The 18,072-nt window shown below is 49.6% G+C and overlaps 2 protein-coding genes across 6 annotated transcripts; one reads left to right on the top strand and one right to left on the bottom strand.

The window, feature by feature from the left end:
- Window positions 1–636: 636 nt before the first annotated feature.
- SdhD (succinate dehydrogenase, subunit D) lies at window positions 637–5,017 on the top strand. Of its 3 annotated transcripts, none has more exons than XM_037217032.1 (4): window positions 637–702; window positions 3,294–3,360; window positions 3,770–3,998; window positions 4,186–5,017. In XM_037217032.1, exons 2-4 carry the CDS (start codon window positions 3,318–3,320, stop codon window positions 4,361–4,363), a joined length of 450 nt encoding a protein of 149 aa, XP_037072927.1. In that variant the 5' UTR covers window positions 637–702; window positions 3,294–3,317; the 3' UTR covers window positions 4,364–5,017. The 3 variants fall into 3 exon arrangements, with proteins under 3 accessions (XP_037072927.1, XP_037072928.1, XP_037072926.1); XM_037217033.1 differs by lacking the exon at window positions 637–702 and adding an exon at window positions 727–857; XM_037217031.1 differs by lacking the exon at window positions 637–702 and adding an exon at window positions 928–1,289.
- Window positions 5,018–9,380: 4,363 nt separating this feature from the next.
- PTPMT1 (protein tyrosine phosphatase, mitochondrial 1) lies at window positions 9,381–16,707 on the bottom strand. Of its 3 annotated transcripts, none has more exons than XM_037216806.1 (5): window positions 16,618–16,707; window positions 16,114–16,294; window positions 14,799–14,879; window positions 13,335–13,526; window positions 9,381–12,084 (listed from the first exon to the last, which is right to left on the bottom strand). In XM_037216806.1, the coding sequence occupies exons 2-5, from the start codon at window positions 16,249–16,251 to the stop codon at window positions 11,950–11,952; spliced, it is 546 nt and encodes a 181-aa protein (XP_037072701.1). In that variant the 5' UTR covers window positions 16,252–16,294; window positions 16,618–16,707; the 3' UTR covers window positions 9,381–11,949. The 3 variants fall into 3 exon arrangements, with proteins under 3 accessions (XP_037072701.1, XP_037072702.1, XP_037072700.1); XM_037216807.1 differs by lacking the exon at window positions 16,618–16,707 and adding an exon at window positions 16,490–16,528; XM_037216805.1 differs by lacking the exon at window positions 16,618–16,707 and having other exon boundaries at window positions 16,114–16,483.
- Window positions 16,708–18,072: the final 1,365 nt, after the last annotated feature.

The following is an 18,072-nucleotide window of genomic DNA, read 5'->3' as shown; positions in this document are numbered from 1 at the left end:
TCCCCTATCGCCACAGGGGGTTCCATAATCAACACAGACGCCGTGTTGAAAGTTTTAAGTCAAACCTTTTCATTAGATGGGTTTCTGGGATTAGAGCGCACGTTAAATGGAGCATGCCACACGTGTATCGATTTTGAACTGGGATAGCCATTTTGCAGAAAACTCAGTGAAGTTCACAACCCATCCCTTTGAAAGAATCAGAACTATGGTTTCTGAGCCCGACACCGGTCAACTTGACCAGACTATTTGAAAGTCGCGAAGGCATGCATAATGACCCCTAATCCAGCGCCACCTTGGGAATATCCTGGATCGCATCTGGATCGGACTGCATCATTGCAGCCATGTGCGGTATTGAGCTCAGTCAGCGGATGAGACGGCATACTGTAGTCAGAACTCACCGCGGCCAGCGCGCGATCAGCAGACAGCCCTGGAAAATGGGAATTGTGCTCTGTCCCAGAATGGCCACGGCCTTTCGAGCTGGCATTAGGACTGGGCTCAAGACTGGCCTCTTCGACCTGGCTGGTCGCTTCGCCTCTCCAGCACATTTTTTTTGCCATGAAAACTGGAAGCACATTCAGTGACGACAAAAACTGCGCAGGTGCGACGATTCTCTCCGTTTTACGCGAGGAGATTTATACCGATTTTCGCCTTGAGGTGTGTTTTGTGCCTCTTGTGTGAGAACGACAGAATACTAGTGACTAGGTACACAGAATTTAACTCCCTCTCCTGATATCTTTTGTCCTGAAGAGTAGCGGAAAATTACACCAAGATTGGTATTTGAAGGCAGCCGTAAAGTGGCATGTTGTGACCGGACAGATGCACTTCATGTGATCTAATATCAGTCTAATTGATAGCGGGTGAATACGTCATCTTTTCTGTAATGCAGATCAAGTGAGCTTGCTGTAGAACTAAATGATGTTCAATTTTCTGAATTTCATCTTCAAGTGAGCAGCAGCAGCACTGCTGTAGAACCACATGATATTCAATTATCTGAATTTCATCTCGAAGGGAGCATCAGTGGTGTAGCCAGAATTTTGCCCAGAAGGGGCTTAAAGGAGATCATAGAAGGCTGATTCAATCAAAGAAGCTCTTTTTCATCTTATAGTTTTTGGATAAGATGACTTCTTAGCCTGAAGATCCTGTTTTGGCAATGTGGGCCCAATTTCATACATTAGAAACTCTAGATGGATGGATATCCACCTCCTTTTTATTCATGCACCCCAAAGCTTGTCCATGGCCTTGTCACTGGTGAGAAGGCAAAAGTACCAGGCTTTCAACCAGTAGAGCAGGTGATTCGAGCATGACAGGAGGCATGGCATTGCTAGTTTCCATGAAAACTGTGTATGTTTACAGTTCTTCTTATGGCCTATTGAAGGCATTTTGGCTAGCAGCTCCATTTCACTGACTTTTTTCAATGCTCTCCCTTTTCACCTTGTTGCTAGGGCTCAACTAGATGCATCTGTACAAGTAAAGCATCTGCTTGTTATATTCCAGTGCCCTCATCCCTGGCTATCTTTATATGACATATATGTTATTTACCATGATATGAGGGCTGAAAGATTTTGACATTGAAACATTAGATATGCAAACATTAGATATGCATATATTAGCTCACATAATGTCTGTTTTTTTAAGGGGAAAGGGCTGCTCAAGGTAGCATAATTTGTCTGTTTAGTAAATATGCTCTTCAATATGTCATTGCTTGATTGCATCATCACACCTTGCACAACATTGACTGAGAGCCAGTTGATGGCCATTGTATCTGGAAATTGTGTTCATTAATACCAGATATGAATAACTGTACAATGATCATTTTCTTGGCCTTGATTGCTGGGTGGCCAGCTGAAAAGGAGGATTTGGATTGGGCTGTTATGGTGTCATGGATGCCTGAATGACCTTCAAATAGTCTCCCTGAAAAGGTCTGCATATCTTAGTGGCTATTAGGCTCAGATATTAGAAGGGTTTAGGTCTTCAGAAGGACAGGAATCTGAACTACACTGAAAAATTTCAAGATGATTGTTTCAGTTTGAAACCCCATTCAACTGTGGAGCACTTCCTTTAAATGAAATGTTTCACATATGAAGATATGGAAGCAAGCATCAGATATGATGAAATAAGCTCACTTTTAATTATTGGTACACTTTTAGGTGCAAGACTGCTCAAGACAACAAAATTCACTTTTTAGTTAACATGCTACTAATGCATCATTGTTTGATTGCATCATCACATGTTGGTTTGACATTGGAGTAGCTGCCAAATTAACAATGCAAAATTGCCACCATAGCAGACAGACTCCCACTTATAGTACTTCCACTCGTCAGGAGCCATGCTGGTGGGTGGGTTGTTTACAGGGCCCACACAGGAGGACATGGGGCTCCTGAAAAGAGCATAGGGCCCTCCATTCAAGTAGTAAGTACCCAATACCTAATGCGGGGCCCCCGAATGATCAAGTGCGCTCGGACAGGTTAGCAGATTGGGCCCTGACAAGAGCGAAGGACCCTCCGCAGGTGTCCAGAAATTGAAAGGGCCCTCCATCATTGGAGAGGCCCATGCGCATGTTGCATATCACAAGTGTTTCAGCAGGTTAACCAAGACCAGTATGAAAGACCAATGTGAGGGGCACGTGTATATGCCATGGAATCATGGCTGTTGTGGTTATACAACAGGTTCAGCGATAACGGATCCATTTGTAAGGTTTTCTACGATGTGTTTTCTCTGACTAGCGTCCCATTCTGAGATTTTCAAACAAAAGTGGCTCACATTAATGTGAAATGGGAAGTCATTCCTTTGCTGGAGGACAATTTTTCATCCACAAATTTCAAAGGTTTTTACATTGAGGACACAAATTCAAGTAACCTAAATCTGGGCAGAAATAAGCTTTTGTGGGCAAGATAGGTCATCTTTTCCAGATAAGCTCCCCACCCCAGCCAATTTTAGAGGGTTACCCATTGTTACCCATGCTTGTAAGGATGTGTCTGTGAATCTTTTTAGGTGGGAATAAAGGTGGGAAATGTACATAACATTGTAATATTTTTATCTTTCATTGTGAAACTGCATAAACTGATGATGATGATTGGGATTTTAGGGCGCATCGACTTCTTGGGTCATTTTGCGCCCATTGCATAAACTGTATGCACATAATTTATAGGATGGTAATTGTGTTATAGAGGCAATTAAAACTACTAGTGATTTGTAGTTATGCATGGGTTTGGCTAGGCAGAACACAAGGGTCTCTCAATATGTAAGTGTTGTGACAATTGCCACTTTTGATAAATGTGATACTGTCTTTTCAGGTTTTTCAACCAGGCCTCTGCATCATGGCTCTTATGTGTGGGTTCAGGAGGTTGCATTCTTTGCAAAGTAAGTCTGCAAGCCGAAGTTAGTTGAAATGAATTGAGTGGGCACGTCTGGAGTGCTTCAGTATTGTCATTTCAGTGTCATTTGTCTGATTTCACAGTACAGGTGCATAGAAAAAATCAGCATGTATTCAGATTTGGAAAGGTGTCATGCTGCTATCCAAAGGGGAACAGGTGTGAGCGATAAGATGTATGCATTTCTGCACTTTACATCGCATGATGCAAAGAAGATGTCTTAAACAATCTCTTATAACACATCTCCCATGAGATTACCACAAAACAGTGTATCATTGCTTAAGCAACCAATGTCTGGTCCAACCCAGAGGCCTTAGCTTGCACCTCCCTACCAGACCGGCATATGTGCACCGACTCACTCAGCCAGCAGGGGTCTGACTTGCCGGCTGGTGCCACAGGGCCGGCTTGCGTGGCGGCGCCGTGGCTGAGCAGCCGGGCGGTGCTGCGGCCGCTGACGGCCGGCCGGCCACTGCGCGCCACCGAGCTCGAGGAGGACCACGTGAAGCACTGGAACGCCGAGCGGCTGCTGTCCGTCGGTCTGCTGGGCGTGGTGCCGGCCGCCTTCATCTTCCCCAGCCCGGCGCTGGACTACGCGCTCGCGCTCTCCGTCGTCGTCCACAGTCACTGGTCAGTTTCCTGTTACCTCCCTCCGTGCAGGCTTTAGCTCTGTGCTACGCCGCTTGTAGGTGCCTTTCTCTATGAGGTGTTGTTTGGGGCCTTCCGGCCCCAGACTCTGTGTGACATTGGCTCATGGCTGCTGCCCATGCGTGCGAAGCCGTCGGCCAGGCTGACAGCGTTTCGTGGTTCACTCCAGGGGCATGGAGGCGATCGTGGCCGACTACATGCGGCCCAAGCGCGTCGGCAACGTGGTGCCCAAGGTGACGGTGGGCTTGACCTACTTCCTGTCCGCCTTCATGCTGGGCGGCCTGTTCTATTTCAACTACACGGACGTGGGCCTGGTGCAGGCCGTCAAGATGCTGTGGCAGGCCTAGCCGGCCGGTGGCGAGCCTGACCGACGGGCCAAACGGAGCGCCCGGGGGACGGGGGACGACACGTCTGGCATCGGGCGCCCACCCGCCGCGCGGCCGCGTCCTCCGGAGCTTTACCGTGCGCCTGGGCGGAGTGGCAAACACGGCGGGAATTTCTCAACCGTGTTGTGCGTGTGTGATGGAGTTGACATTGTGTTTTGTGTGCGTGCGCAGGATCCCCAGTAATGGGACTCGTGATCTGGTCCAAACATGAGGCAGTTTAGCTTGCTGTTAGTCTTCACATGTGCTGTCGCCACCTCAGCGGTGAGATGTCGCCTTTCTGTTCATGGATTATGAGCGCCCGCAAAAGAAGCTGCTGAGTGTCCTGGATTACGCGCTGTAGCAAGCGGAACCAGTGTATAGCGTATACAAGGTGTTTTATCTAACTTCGACACCGCCATGTTAGCTGCTGATATTTCACTTCTCGGCGGCGCACCGCAACGTTAGATGCACGCGCAGCTGTTTGATTGGCAAGCACAAGCTACGTGAGTCAGGTGCGAGTTTTCAGTATATGGTCCCGCTCTGCACGCAGGCAGATTCGGCCAGGCGCCGCTCAGATCCGACTGACCCAGCACCACCACGCCAGTGCTACCAATAAATGACGGAACACGGGACGCTGATGCTGTTACGCCGTAATCGGAGTTTAAAGTCATCAACGCCGGTTCGGCCCCACAACATCCGCTATTCCAAAGAACGCCAATTTTTCGGCGAAGGCGAGTCAACGTCATTTCGTAAAGATGAAATAGTTGCGGAAACTACTGATTCGCTTCGTGATGTCCACCATAGAACGGCCTCACCCGTGTACGGTTCCTGGCAAAATCTCGCTGACCTTCGGGTAAGTGATCTAGTCTGATTTGGTATTGCTGTTCAGCGAGTAACTGGCACTGAATTGTTTGCGTTTCAGTAGAATCGGCACCTGCGCTGTCCCCAGGCGTTGGTTAGGCCACCGTGCCATCATGCAAAGATCGCGATCGATACATCAAGTACATGTTCGTCATGGCACAAGTATGGATTTGAGTACCAAGTATGATTGAACTTTTGTTGCAGTTCCATCACGCGCACAAAGCAAAAGAGTTTGGAGTTCAAACTCTGGAGTTTGCTTTTCGTTGTTCATTAGGCGTATTCCGGCGCGGAATGTCTTTCATGAAATGAACTAGTTCCATGAATTTTGGTAAGTTGAAAAAACAATAAAACCGCTGCCGGATGCCACCAGCTTAATGCTGTTTTGTTTGAGCCAGCGACAACCGTACCAACGCACGAGGCTGACCATGCAATGTATGACATTTGGTACACTGAAGTCAACCTAGGTCCAGCCGGATTGGAACCGCCTCCTCCCCTTGCCTTTCGGAGGTGTGGTGTCGGCCCACTGTGATTTTTCTTGGCTGAGGTGCGAGCCTCCCGGCCCACGACCGGAGCTCAGATGAGGCTTCTGACATGTCTGAGCACCACAGAACAGGTCACAAGGGCCATGCCATCCTCCCGGCCCATGACCGGAGCTAAAATGAGGCTTCTGACATGTCTCGAGTACCACAGAGCAGGTCACAAGGGCCATGCCATCCTCCCGGCTCATGACTGGAGCTAAGATGAGACTTCTGACATGTCTGAGCACCACAGAACAGGTCACAAGGGCCATGCCATCCTCCCGGCTCATGACCGGAGCTACGATGAGGCTTCTGACATGTCTCGAGTACCACAGAACAGGTCACAAGGGCCATGCCATCCTCCCGGCTCATGACCGGAGCTACGATGAGGCTTCTGACATGTCTCGAGTACCACAGAGCAGGTCACAAGGGCCATGCCATCCTCCCGGCTCATGGCCTGAGCTCAGATGAGGCTTCTGACATGTCTGAGCACCACAGAACAGGTCACAAGGGCCATGCCATGTCGCTGACAGGACCAGTCAGTGTGCGATAGTCAGGAGTCGGGACCAGTCAGTGTGCGATAGTCAGTCAAGAGTCGGGACCCTTTGCAGCATGGGAACGTATTCGCCATACAAGGATTCCAAACAGCAAAGCGACATTTTCAAGCGAAGAAACAAAATGCATGCTAAGGCACGCAAAATCAGCGTCATAAGCCGCGCATTGCCTTCAGGTGACCTTGCGCCACTCTTTGAGTACGGATAGTAGCTCGCGCGCACGGCTGCGGTCCCGTTTCTAATGGTGGCACATTGGGAGCGGAATCGGCAGAGGGACGCAGCCCGAATGATATCCGTGAAGCTAGCGCTTCATTAAGCAACGAGATTCGATTTCGCTGATAAGGCGTCAGATGTTAAATTAGGGGATGAGGACACCGTACCTGACATGCGTTTTAGCAATATCACTTGGCTGTCATGGTCTAATGTCGGGAACTCCATATAGCCCAAAGTTTCGTCCGATTTCAAATTTTTAGATATCAGAATAATCACCAGCCCAAAAACTAGCGTCCGTGAAAAATTCTGAGCTGTCAAGGTTAGCCTTTGAAGTCGAATTCAGGCTCAAAGGACCGGGAGGTTCACATTACGGAAGAATCAGAGTTTTATATTTCGAATTCTTGGGCACCAGAATCGTCTTCAGCAAATGAACTAGCGTTTGCCATGAAATTCTGTCCTCAAGGTCATCCGTCAAGGACAAATACAGGCTGAAATGGCTGGGAGGCCCAGGATTCCTAAAGGTTGCCGGCCGGCTTTTAACAAACTTAACATTTCGCCGTTATGTCCGGGTAAGGCCTGAACACCAACGTGCAATTCGGTCAAGAAAGCTTTGATTTGAAGTTTTAAGGGTGACTTTGAGAGATAAGGACTCTGACGAACAACAGTTCATGAGCTAGTGAAAAGTCTGATGCTTGAGCGCGTGTCACGCGCTCAAGTGGGGTGGGGGTCAAAATGACCCCTCGCCCTCGAGGGCTTTTCCGGAGTGGCTTCCGAACAGCGCGGTGTAGTCGCGCCAAATTTTGCCTAGTTGTAGGCAATTGAATAGCGGATCGTGTGATACCAAAAAATTGGATGTACCTTGTAAGGTCGCTAACCTGCGACAGGTCAAAGTTAGGCCATGGGTTCTGCTAAGTCAATTTCTAGGGAGTGGCTTAATTTTATGGAACAATGGAGCATTAGACATAGCCATACATCTCTGAGATACCTTCTTAGACAACACAACAATTGAATGAACAAATCCAATTGACCTAGGGTCAGATATGAAGGGCAGGCCAGGGTCAAAACAAACCTGTTGTATTGCTTTAGGACTTGCTGTGTGGGTTACTTTTTGCTGCTCATTTCGAATTTAATGATAACAGGAACTTTATTAGCATCTTACATGGACTTCTCATAGCTCATAAGTCACTGACCTGAAATGACGCAGGTCAACGTTTTGCTTTTGGGAGCATACTGCCTAGCATAGTCCACGTCGCTTGTTCAAATGCAAAACTTAAAGTATTCCTCAATTATTTTTGTCACCGTAACCTTTGAAAGGTCAAACACGGTCGATAACCTTGAATGCGCATGTGACCTCTTGCTTAGAACAGGTATCTAGGTTCTGGGGACACTTTGCAGACCAACTTGGAATTCGACCTTGTTTAATCTTACTTAACCCGAATGTCATGACCTAGGAACCTCAAACTTTGGTCTAGATGAATTCACGTATAAGCCAGCACACCCTATTAATTTGATGTCTGTAGCTTCTCTAGTTCCTGATATCTCAGGGGAGGGTCAAATTACCCTCCCCCACCCGAACGGAGCGCATCTAACAGACCACCCGGGCGCGTGTTAAGAATCCGAAATCGTCCGGTAACTTTCGATGGGTGTGAAATTATCTGTCCTGTAAGCCTCATTTGGAGTTAATGCTCCGCCTTGGTGGATATTCTGATGCTTAAAATTTGAAATCGGCTGGCGACTACGCGTGATGAGTCTCTCAGTCGTTTGAGATTGGAAGTTCACCTTCGATGATGACCTTGAGAGGTCAGGACAGCTTAGCAGTCGATATATTATGCGTCGAATACGATTCTGATGCCTAAAAATCCGACACTGGCCAGATACTTTTGGGTTAAGTGGATTTCCCACCATTTGATGTTTAAGAGTGACCTTAAGAGGTCAGGACTTACCTACTCTGATTTTGAAAAATCCGAAATCGGCCGTTAACTTTTGGGTGATAAGCAGTTTTCGCGTCTTTTGAGCCTGAATGTGCGCTAGTAAGGCAAACTTTAGGAGAAGTGTTTTTCGCGCCACTTGACCGTGAAGGGTGGCCTTGAAAGGTCAGGACATCGTTAAAGATGCCAGTCGATGCGCTAGTGATTACTCTGTTTACAAATCTGAAATCAACCGGCAGCTTCCTTTAACATGGAGTTCCTCGTCCTGGACGTGACCTTGAAGGTCACGCAATGCTCCAGTCTGACACGTTTTCGGTGAAAAAGGAAGAGATCGCGCTAAAGAAATCGCTAACTTCGCAGATATGCCCGATGCGGTAGAAGGTGGAGACACAAGCAAAGCCGGCGATGGCAAGTCCGACATGTTTGCTTAGGAATGTACTAAGCACTATACCGTACTCTTGGAGTGCAATCTCGAACTCGTTTAAAGCAAAATATACAATCCGCCACGTGCACGTGAAGCACTGGACCACGTACTATAATTTATTCAAGTTGCGGGGTGTAGCCAGGAGTGTGCGGCATACTTCTGATAGATGCACAGTCTCAGAGTGGACCTGCTATCGATAAACGTCCTGAGCACATTAAGGGTCAAATACAATTGTTTTCATCTCACTTTACACCCAGCAGTCGCGTTATGAGAGGATCATTCTCAAGCTCGTAATATTTATATCTTCATGAGCCAGCTGACGTGGGCCAGCAAAGCGTAGGGCGCGTGTCATGCTTCAAGAATCAGAAGAAAAAATAACGAAATTAGTCATTTCCACACCGCACTATCCGAAGCGCCAAAGCTTCCGCCTAAAATTAAGCAATGGAATAACGTTAATCCGGGTAGCTTCCCCACGCCTTATACTGACGTAAACACGAGCGATAAATGTATCGAAATGTATTACAAAGAGGAAGACCAATGCACCGGAACGAGCTCGACATGCGATAAATTACATACTACTAGATCCACACCACCCGACACATGGCTTGAACTAAGTAACAATCCACCCGGCTGTCCACTGGCATCGTCATTACTTCACCGCGTCTACCCGTACACATCGCGCCTAACAGAAGAGAGTGCATGACAACAGCGCGCCACACTGTCCGTCCCCCGTCCGGCCCCGTACGCAGTCGGACAGTGCCCATGCTTGGACACCGATTTTAGAGTGCTGCCTCCCTCGCCATGGCGGTGGGAGGACACGCCAGCCGCCTCAAATGAGCCGAGTCTCGGAATAGGGAGACCGGCCGCTGGCGTCCTGGTCACGAGACGGATGTAACACCGGCCACGAGACGGACGTAACACCAGGCCACGGGATGGATGCGACATCAGGTCACGACACGGACGTGACATCAGGTCACGAGACGGGCGTGACACCAGGCTACGGGACGGACGTGACACCTCAGGCCACGGGACGGACGTGACACCAGGCCACGGGACGGACGTGACACCAGGCCACGGGACGGACGTGACACGTCAGGCCACGGGACGGACGTGACACCAGGCTACGGGACGGACGTGACACGTCAGGCCACGGGACGGATGTGACACCAGGCCACGGGACGGACGTGACACGTCAGGCCACGGGACGGACGTGACACGTCAGGCCACGGGACGGACGTGACACGTCAGGCCACGGGACGGACGTGACACGTCAGGCCACGGGACGGACGTGACACCAGGCTACGGGACGGACGTGACACGTCAGGCCACGGGACGGACGTGACACCAGGCCACGGGACGGACGTGACACCAGGCCACGGGACGGACGTGACACCAGGCCACGGGACGGACGTGACACGTCAGGCCACGGGACGGACGTGACACCAGGCTACGGGACGGACGTGACACGTCAGGCCACGGGACGGACGTGACACCAGGCCACGGGACGGACGTGACACGTCAGGCCACGGGACGGACGTGACACGTCAGGCCACGGGACGGACGTGACACCAGGCTACGGGACGGACGTGACACCAGGCCACGGGACGGACGTGACACGTCAGGCCACGGGACGGACGTGACACCAGGCTACGAGACGGGTGACGTCCAAAGTCGCTGAGGCGGTGTGCAGAGCCGGTCCCGCTGCCCGGCCAGAGCAGGTTCAGCCCGGGTCAGCCTGTCCCGCTGCCAGGCCAGAGCGGGTTCAGCCCCGGGGCAGCTGCTGAAGGGTGACGGCGTGGCCCGCGCCGCCCGATGCCGCGCAGCTAGCGGGGCGGCGCGCCCCGGGGAGCCAACGCCCCGACACAATGGTGCAACCACCCCGTGCAGACGCAGAATAGACTGAAAGGCGCGGTAAAACCGTCCCTCCTTGTTATAAACGGCTATAAATGGCGCCCATCGGCACAACGACGCATATGAACATTGTCTCCCGCTGAGTCAAGTTCAATGTTCGCCCGTAGCCAACATACCGACTTGACCTGCAGGACCTAAAATCGATGTGGTCTCGCCTGCCTCGTTGCCAACACAGAAACAATCTAGGCTACTAAAACAGCGCAATAAATTTTTGAAATCGGCTGTGTTTATGTCACAGACTTTTATCGTCTGGATCGGAAACCGCTTGGGACCAAAACAACCCAAACGTGGTCTGAGTCAGCATTAAACATGGGCTAAATTTAGACCTAAATTCAGCCGGAACATAAACAGCAGGGTTGCACATGGAGCCTGGCATTCTTCAAATCGTTTAAAACAGTAACGATGCGTTATAACCACGCGGCTATCGGGCGCTAACGGTGCGAACATGTCTTCACACCGGCGGTGGCAACTGGGCTTGTTCTTATGAAAAGTTGCATAACGCTTAACAACAATAAAACGCTCTAGCGTCGGTGGGGAGGAATACTAAGTGCGCCGAGCATCGTGATCCACGTCACGTATTCTGTAACCAGCAACAGTAACACGTCCCATATTCAGCTATGGACTGCCTCACCAGGCGCGATAACACACATCACGAGTCTAGCAACAGCCAAAGCACGATCAGTAACATGCCCATTCAGTAAATTTCTGGCCGGGCCGTGCCACGTTGCCCAAAAAGGCAAGTCGCGTGCCCAACAAAAGTCAAAACTACATTTAAAGATTACAATGAAATTGCAAAAAGACAGTAACTCTTGACTGGTCATGGGGGTGAGTATTAGTACATTCCCGGGGGTTCAATCCCTCTCAACCTGAGCATGGTACAGGAGACAACTCGTAAATCTAATAATAAATTAGTTATAAATAACTATGACCAAAAAGTCTACATGTGACATAACCTGTCAAGATATGACCCGGTTCCCATCGCGACCGGCACCATGTCCCGAATACGTTTTATCCCGAAACATCAAACAACGGCGCCCTCTTGCTAAACAAAGCCGCCGCCAGACCAGAAGCCCCCTCCTCTCGGAAGTGCAGCCAGGCCGAGCCAGGCCGGGCCGGGCGCCGGGGCCCGGGCATCGGCCGCCACCTGGCCGCGCGCGCACTAGCCGGCCGCGCCGCCGTCCTGCTGCCAGCGAGCGAATTCGTGCAGCGCGCTCCACTGCTTGGGCCCGAGCAGCACGTGCGGTCGGTGCGCGCGGATGTGCTCCACGGCCCGCTCGGCGCTCCAGCGGTGTCGCTGCGGGCGACGGCGCTTGTCAGCAGCCACGGAGGGACGCCGGGCGCACTGGAGGCGTGTAGCGGCGCTCGACGGCGGACAGCATGAGCAGCAGTGAGTACCACTGCTGTCCATGTTTCAAAGAGAGCCAAAAGTAAGGCGGCCCGCAGCCCAGAGCATGCAGTGGGCTAACAGCGCCTACATGACATACACTAAGCCGCAGTTCTCAATGGCCATTGCCAACGGCTATACGGCCCAAGAACTGTCGACATGTACATGGCGTATGCATGCCTCTGGTGGCTGGGGATTCCGATGACCTGACTTCGAAAAAAACATCGGGGACAGACACCGAAAACTGGGTGGAAAGTTTAGGACATTCAATAACGTTCTCGGCCCGCACAACATGCCGGTAGCGGTCCAACCGCAGCTTTATTGCAGGCACTGCGAGGCGTGGTTCAGGCCACGAAATCCACCCAGACTGATCGTACAACTGCAGCAAAATTGGCTCACGGAACGCACAAGATGAAAACAGCAACACAAGGCGAGACAAACTGGACATACCCGACGGCTGGGAACAGCCACCTAGGAGCTCGCAATCGCATGAGGTAGCAGCCGACAAGGACGGAGTGGACGGAGTGGGCAACTGCATGAGGTAGCAGCCAACCAGGACGGAGAAGACGGGGTACGCACCTGCATGAGGCATCAGCCGACCGCGACGGAGTGGACGTACCGTGTAAGGAAACGTAGTGGGCAACTGTATGAGGAAGCGACCGATCACGACGGAGTGGGCGGAGTGGGTAACTGCATGAGGTAGCGGCCGACCAGGACGGAGTGCACGGGGTACGCACCTGCATGAGGTAGCGGCCGACCAGGACGGAGTGGACGGGATACGCACCTGCTTGAGGCAGCAGCCGACCACGACAGAGCGGGCGGGGTACGCACCTGCATGAGGCAGCAGCTCACAAAGACGGAGTGGACGGGATACGCACCTGCATGAGGCAGCAGCTCGCAAAGACGGAGTGGACGGGATACGCACCTGCATGAGGCAGCAGCTCACAAAGACGGAGTGGACGGGATACGCACCTGCATGAGGCAGCAGCTCACAAAGACGGAGTGGACGGGATACGCACCTGCATGAGGCAGCAGCTCACAAAGACGGAGTGGACGGGATACGCACCTGCATGAGGCAGCAGCCGACCACGACAGAGCGGGCGGGATACGCACCCGCATGAGGTAGCAGCCGACCAGGACGGAGTGGACGGGATACGCACCTGCATTAGGTAGCAGCCGACCAGGGTGGCGCTGCGCGTGCGGCCGGCCTTGCAGTGGACGTAGACGGTGTGCCCGGCGGCGCGGTGCTGGAGGATGAAGCCGACGCCCAGACGCAGCTTCTCCTGACACGGCGCCACGAAAATGTCGGTGGTGCTCAGCTGCAGGAAGTCGACGCCGTGCTCCTCCCACTCCTGCCGCGAGCATCAGCAGCACGCTGCAGCAAATACCACCAACGGGCGCCGCAGTCGCCGGTCGGCAACCAACGTCACATAGCTATAATAGTCAAACAGTCAAAAAGTCAAAGCCATCAAATCTATGCTTGTAGTGTGTGCTAAAAAATGTCACTAGCACCCGGCGAAGATCTCCGTTTCAAAGCGCAGAGTGATAACACGTGATAGGTGCAAGGCAGTCGATGGCATGTCGCGATTTCGTCTGACGTAGCGTTAGGCCAGCTATCGGTGATAAGCTGATGACAACCATTCTATGGCCAGCAAACAGGAGAAAGGACCTAGATGTTACAGACCACACCTGCGATCAATTTAGAGCAGAGTAGTGAGATTGGTAAGTTTCGCATAAATTCTCGCTAAGGCCGAAAATCGTGCTGACGAAGAAAGAGACCAACTGGATTTGTTATGTTACCTGCTATGCTGAACCAGTAGGTGGTATGCATTGGCACAAGCGTGCAGTCAGAATGTCTTTCACAGTGGGTGTAAATTTTTTGTCTTCTATTTTCAGAATTCCCGCGAGTTTAAATCAAATCCCTGTGAAATCGCTGTTAACCTCTTGGCTAAAGGGAAGGCATCGCCCGCGCGGACCTCCACCCCCTGGCAATGTGCCTGCATCAGCAGAATAAGCGGAAGGGTCAAACTAGACCACACCATCTTTGCCTATATGTTGGCATCTTCCTATAACGATAAATTGGAGAAATAGTCGCGTGTGTGAAGATGACTGCTGTTGTCTATCAGTAAATGCATGTCAACACTGTTATGACCATAAGGCCATGGCTGTGTGCATATTAAAACAAAGTGATCATGCTTTGATGAGGTCTAAGCAGTAAGCCATAAGATTTTCACATTTTTCTGTACCCCCCTCTCCCTCTCCCTCTCCCTCTCCCTCTCCCTCTCTCTCTCTCTCTCTCTCTCTCTCTCTCTCTCTCTCTCTCTCTCCCTCTCTCCCTCTCTCTCTCTCTCTCTCTCTCTCTCTCTCTCTCTCTCTCTCTCTCTCTCTCTCTCTCTCTCTCGATTGGCAGTGCTAGTGGTGTGGAAGCAGCCTTAAAGGGACAGAATGAACATGATTGTTACAGGGATGAGTTTAGACCTCTAGTCTATGCATCTTTTTGAAAGTTTGGCTAGCCCAGAGCTATGTGAGGGTCACTGTCCCAGTCTCTGATATCATTCACTATGGAGGCTGTTCTACTCCGACACTGGACGATATTACACAAGATATCACAAAATACAACTTACCTTTTGCATGTTGGACAGAAACCTGAGTTCATAGTCTTCATTCATTGATACAACAGCTTTGATGTGCTCTTCTTCAACAAGCTGTAAAATCAAATAAGTTATACATGCTGACTGGAAATGATGTGGCATGCTATTTTCAATGAGATGGTACCACTAAAGGACTGCTGTAAGTTATCTTACATATGGTGGGAAGTGTGCCATTTCCTAAATTGCCCTTTTGTATAGCACTGATAGTATGACTACCTTCTTACTCATTTGCAAAGAAATAAGCTGTTTTTTATATTCACAGCATACAAAGTGAACAATTTATGTGCAGAATGGGACAGGAACCAGACTGCAAAAAACACCCTACCATGGAACATATCTGTATAGCAGCCATGTCCTGCAACAATTTCAGCACATGCGTACCATGAATCAGAGCCCAGGTTTAGTATGCAGTCACCACCAATTTTGCATGAGTCAATTTTTCAAGGATTTAGTGTTGCTACAAAAATCATAAGCATAAATGGCCCCTGAAAATTCTTTTTTAAGCAGATTGTTTGCACATTTATGACCATTTTGCATGGCAAGGTCTGTGCTTGGAACACATCCTCTATGTTATACAGCCTTCATGTAAGCATCCAGCACAGTGAATTGATGCTTTGCATGCAAGGCCAGCAAGTTTTATTGGCTAATTGAAGGTGCATTAAGCCTTTGATAACATATCTCACACATAGAAAAGCTTAAAGACATGCTTGCCACCTGTGACATGTATGAACAAAACAATAACCCATCATGTTTAACTTAAAATTTACACCAGTCTCGCAGAACCATGGCAGGTTCTGGCAAGACCTTGTTGGAGCAGATGTTGGTCACAACTCCCAGTTTTATAGTAAACTGGCACCATCTTACATTACAACACCACATGCTATAGCATATGTTATATAATTTTGGGGGCAAAAATGATGAAATTGGGCTATTCAAGGGATTATGGCTTTTATAACATACAACACCGGTACCATCACATGATGTAACATCTGAAGGTAAATCCTGTTTTGAGTTAAAAATTATCCCAAATCAAGCCTTTCATTTTAATTTGCTTTTGAGGCAGGATTCTATCTACCCAAAACATCAGCCATGGTTTGCAGACTGGGTCTCATGTATGCCAGAACCATCTAACATCAATTTTCTATGAGGCAAATGGAGTTGATTATTTTCATTCCAAATATCACCAAAATACTATTGATGCATCATAATTTTCAACCAATGCTAAGAATTTTCTGACATATTGCTCCAGGTAAAATCTAATGCTGGACATTGTTCCCAATGGTCTCACCTGCTTAGTCATGTGGCGGAATGGTAGGGCTCCAAGAATAACAGTATCATCCACCCGGTCCCACCATCTTCTGCTAGACAGCCTTTGCATGAAGACATTGTATGCCAGCGTAGGAAGGAACGTCGCCCTCGCAAACATTTTCCAGCCAGCTGCTTGCACCCAACCTCTTCCACCGTTGGAACTGCAATGAGCGGAGCCTTTATTCGGCTGCATTGGCTTGAGTTCAAAGGTTAGGTTGCTGGTCGATGTCCCCTGCACGCCAATAAAGGCCCCTTTTTAGCACATACGCATCCGCATCCAACCGCGTTTCAGGCCCTCTAAGATTGCAACGATTGTAATGAACCCCAAGCGCGTTCACCCTAATATTTACACTCACGCCTTCCCTCTAAGCAGCCTGACACGTATCCTGCGTTGGAACTGTACTTATCGCGTATTATTTAGCGCAGAAGCCCGGCATCAAATATTCGCTTCCAATTCAGTTTTTCCTTTCTCTAAGGTTATTACTTGAGCTATTTCTTCATCTGAATGGTGCTGCCTTTGATGCAGAGGTGCAGTTTCCGGAATCAGCTCCTGTAAGACCACGTTCGGAAGGCCTTTTATCCGGGAGACCTGTTCCCGAAGACCTACCTCAGCAGTGCCTATGCGCTGAAGAACTACTGTTTTTCAGTGAGGGTCTCCTCTCCGGGTTCGCCCTCGTGCCATGGACGGAAGCGGTGCCAACTACTTTTTAGGGGCGGAGGTGGAAGTTCAATCAGATCTAGGGCCCTTGAAGTCCAAAGTGGATTTGAGGACATTCGGGATCCTATCCAAATCATTTTCTAAAATCATTTGCCAATTTCACCCACTTTTCGCGTCTACATGTCGGGCAGATCTTGCCTCCCGTGTGCTTAACACGCGCCCGGGTGGGGTGGGAGGAGTCCATTTGACCCCTCCACCCGCCGAATTTTGCATAATTGTAGACAAGTAAATAGCGGATCGTTTAGTATCCAAAATTAAGATGTACCTTGTGAGGTCGCTGACCTATGGCGGGTCAAAGTCAGGCCACGAATTCTGCAAAGACCATACCTAGGGCATTGTTAAATCTCTTGCAACAACGGAGTGTTACACCAAGCCACAAACCTCTGTGATAGTTTCTTAGGCAACAAAACAATTGAAATAACAAATCGTAATTACCCAGGGTCAAGTATGAAGGTCAGATCAAACTCAAAACCAGCCTGCGTTATTATTCTAGAGCTGACTGTATAGGGTATTTTCTGGTGCTCATTTTTAATTTGTTGATAACAGGAACCACATTATGTATCTTACATGGGCTTTCTCAAGGCCAGAAGAGGTCACTGATGTGAAATGATTCAAGTTCAAATTTCATTTTAAGGACATGCTGCTTCGAGTAATCCTTGACGCCTTTCCAAATGCAGAAATAAAAGCCAGCTTGCATGAGTTTGGTCCCTATGACCTTCGAAAGGTCAAAAAGGTCACTGACCTTAAGTAAACACCAGTGACATTTTCCTCAGAACAGGGATCTAGGTTCACGTCGGTTGCATGAGAAGGTCTAGGGACACTTACGATACCAACCTGAGATTTGACCTTGTTGGACATTAGTTCACCTGAAGGTCATGACCTAGGAACCTAAAATTTTAGCAAAAGTGAGTTCACGTACTGGTTAACACACTCTGTTAGCTTGCTGTTTTTAGCTCTCTTACTTTTTGAAATCTCATAGGGGGTTAAATTTGCTCCCACTGAAGCGAATGCTATTCAAACGGCCACCCGGGCGCGTGTTAGCGCGCGCCTGGTTGGTTGAATACCATTCGCTCACAGAAACACCAAATTCACAGAGTGGGTTGGCCTTATGTAGACTCACCTGTGCCAAAAGTTGATGCTCCTAGGTCATAATCTTCGGATCGAACATGGTCAAACAAGATCAAACTTGACATTGGTGTCCAAAGTGTGACAAATCTCCTC

Source organism: Pollicipes pollicipes, unplaced genomic scaffold (assembly GCF_011947565.3).
Source record: "Pollicipes pollicipes isolate AB1234 unplaced genomic scaffold, Ppol_2.1 Scaffold_4002;HRSCAF=4701_pilon_pilon_pilon, whole genome shotgun sequence".
Taxonomy (NCBI): Eukaryota; Metazoa; Arthropoda; class Thecostraca; order Pollicipedomorpha; family Pollicipedidae; genus Pollicipes; species Pollicipes pollicipes.
This window is presented reverse-complemented; position numbering and strand designations above follow the sequence as displayed.

Coding starts and splice junctions, on each gene's coding strand:
- PTPMT1 (XM_037216805.1), bottom strand. CDS start 16,326: ATGCAGCCGAATAAAGGCTCCGCTCATTGCAGTTCCAACGGTGGAAGA. Junction 14,880..16,113: donor TCCGCCACATGACTAAGCAG/GTGAGACCATTG, acceptor TTGATTTTACAG/CTTGTTGAAGAAGAGCACAT. Junction 12,085..13,334: donor TCGGCTGCTACCTAATGCAG/GTGCGTATCCCG, acceptor CGTCGCCCGCAG/CGACACCGCTGGAGCGCCGA.
- SdhD (XM_037217031.1), top strand. CDS start 1,185: ATGGATGGATATCCACCTCCTTTTTATTCATGCACCCCAAAGCTTGTC. Junction 1,290..3,293: donor GCTTTCAACCAGTAGAGCAG/GTGATTCGAGCA, acceptor CTGTCTTTTCAG/GTTTTTCAACCAGGCCTCTG. Junction 3,999..4,185: donor GTCGTCGTCCACAGTCACTG/GTCAGTTTCCTG, acceptor GGTTCACTCCAG/GGGCATGGAGGCGATCGTGG.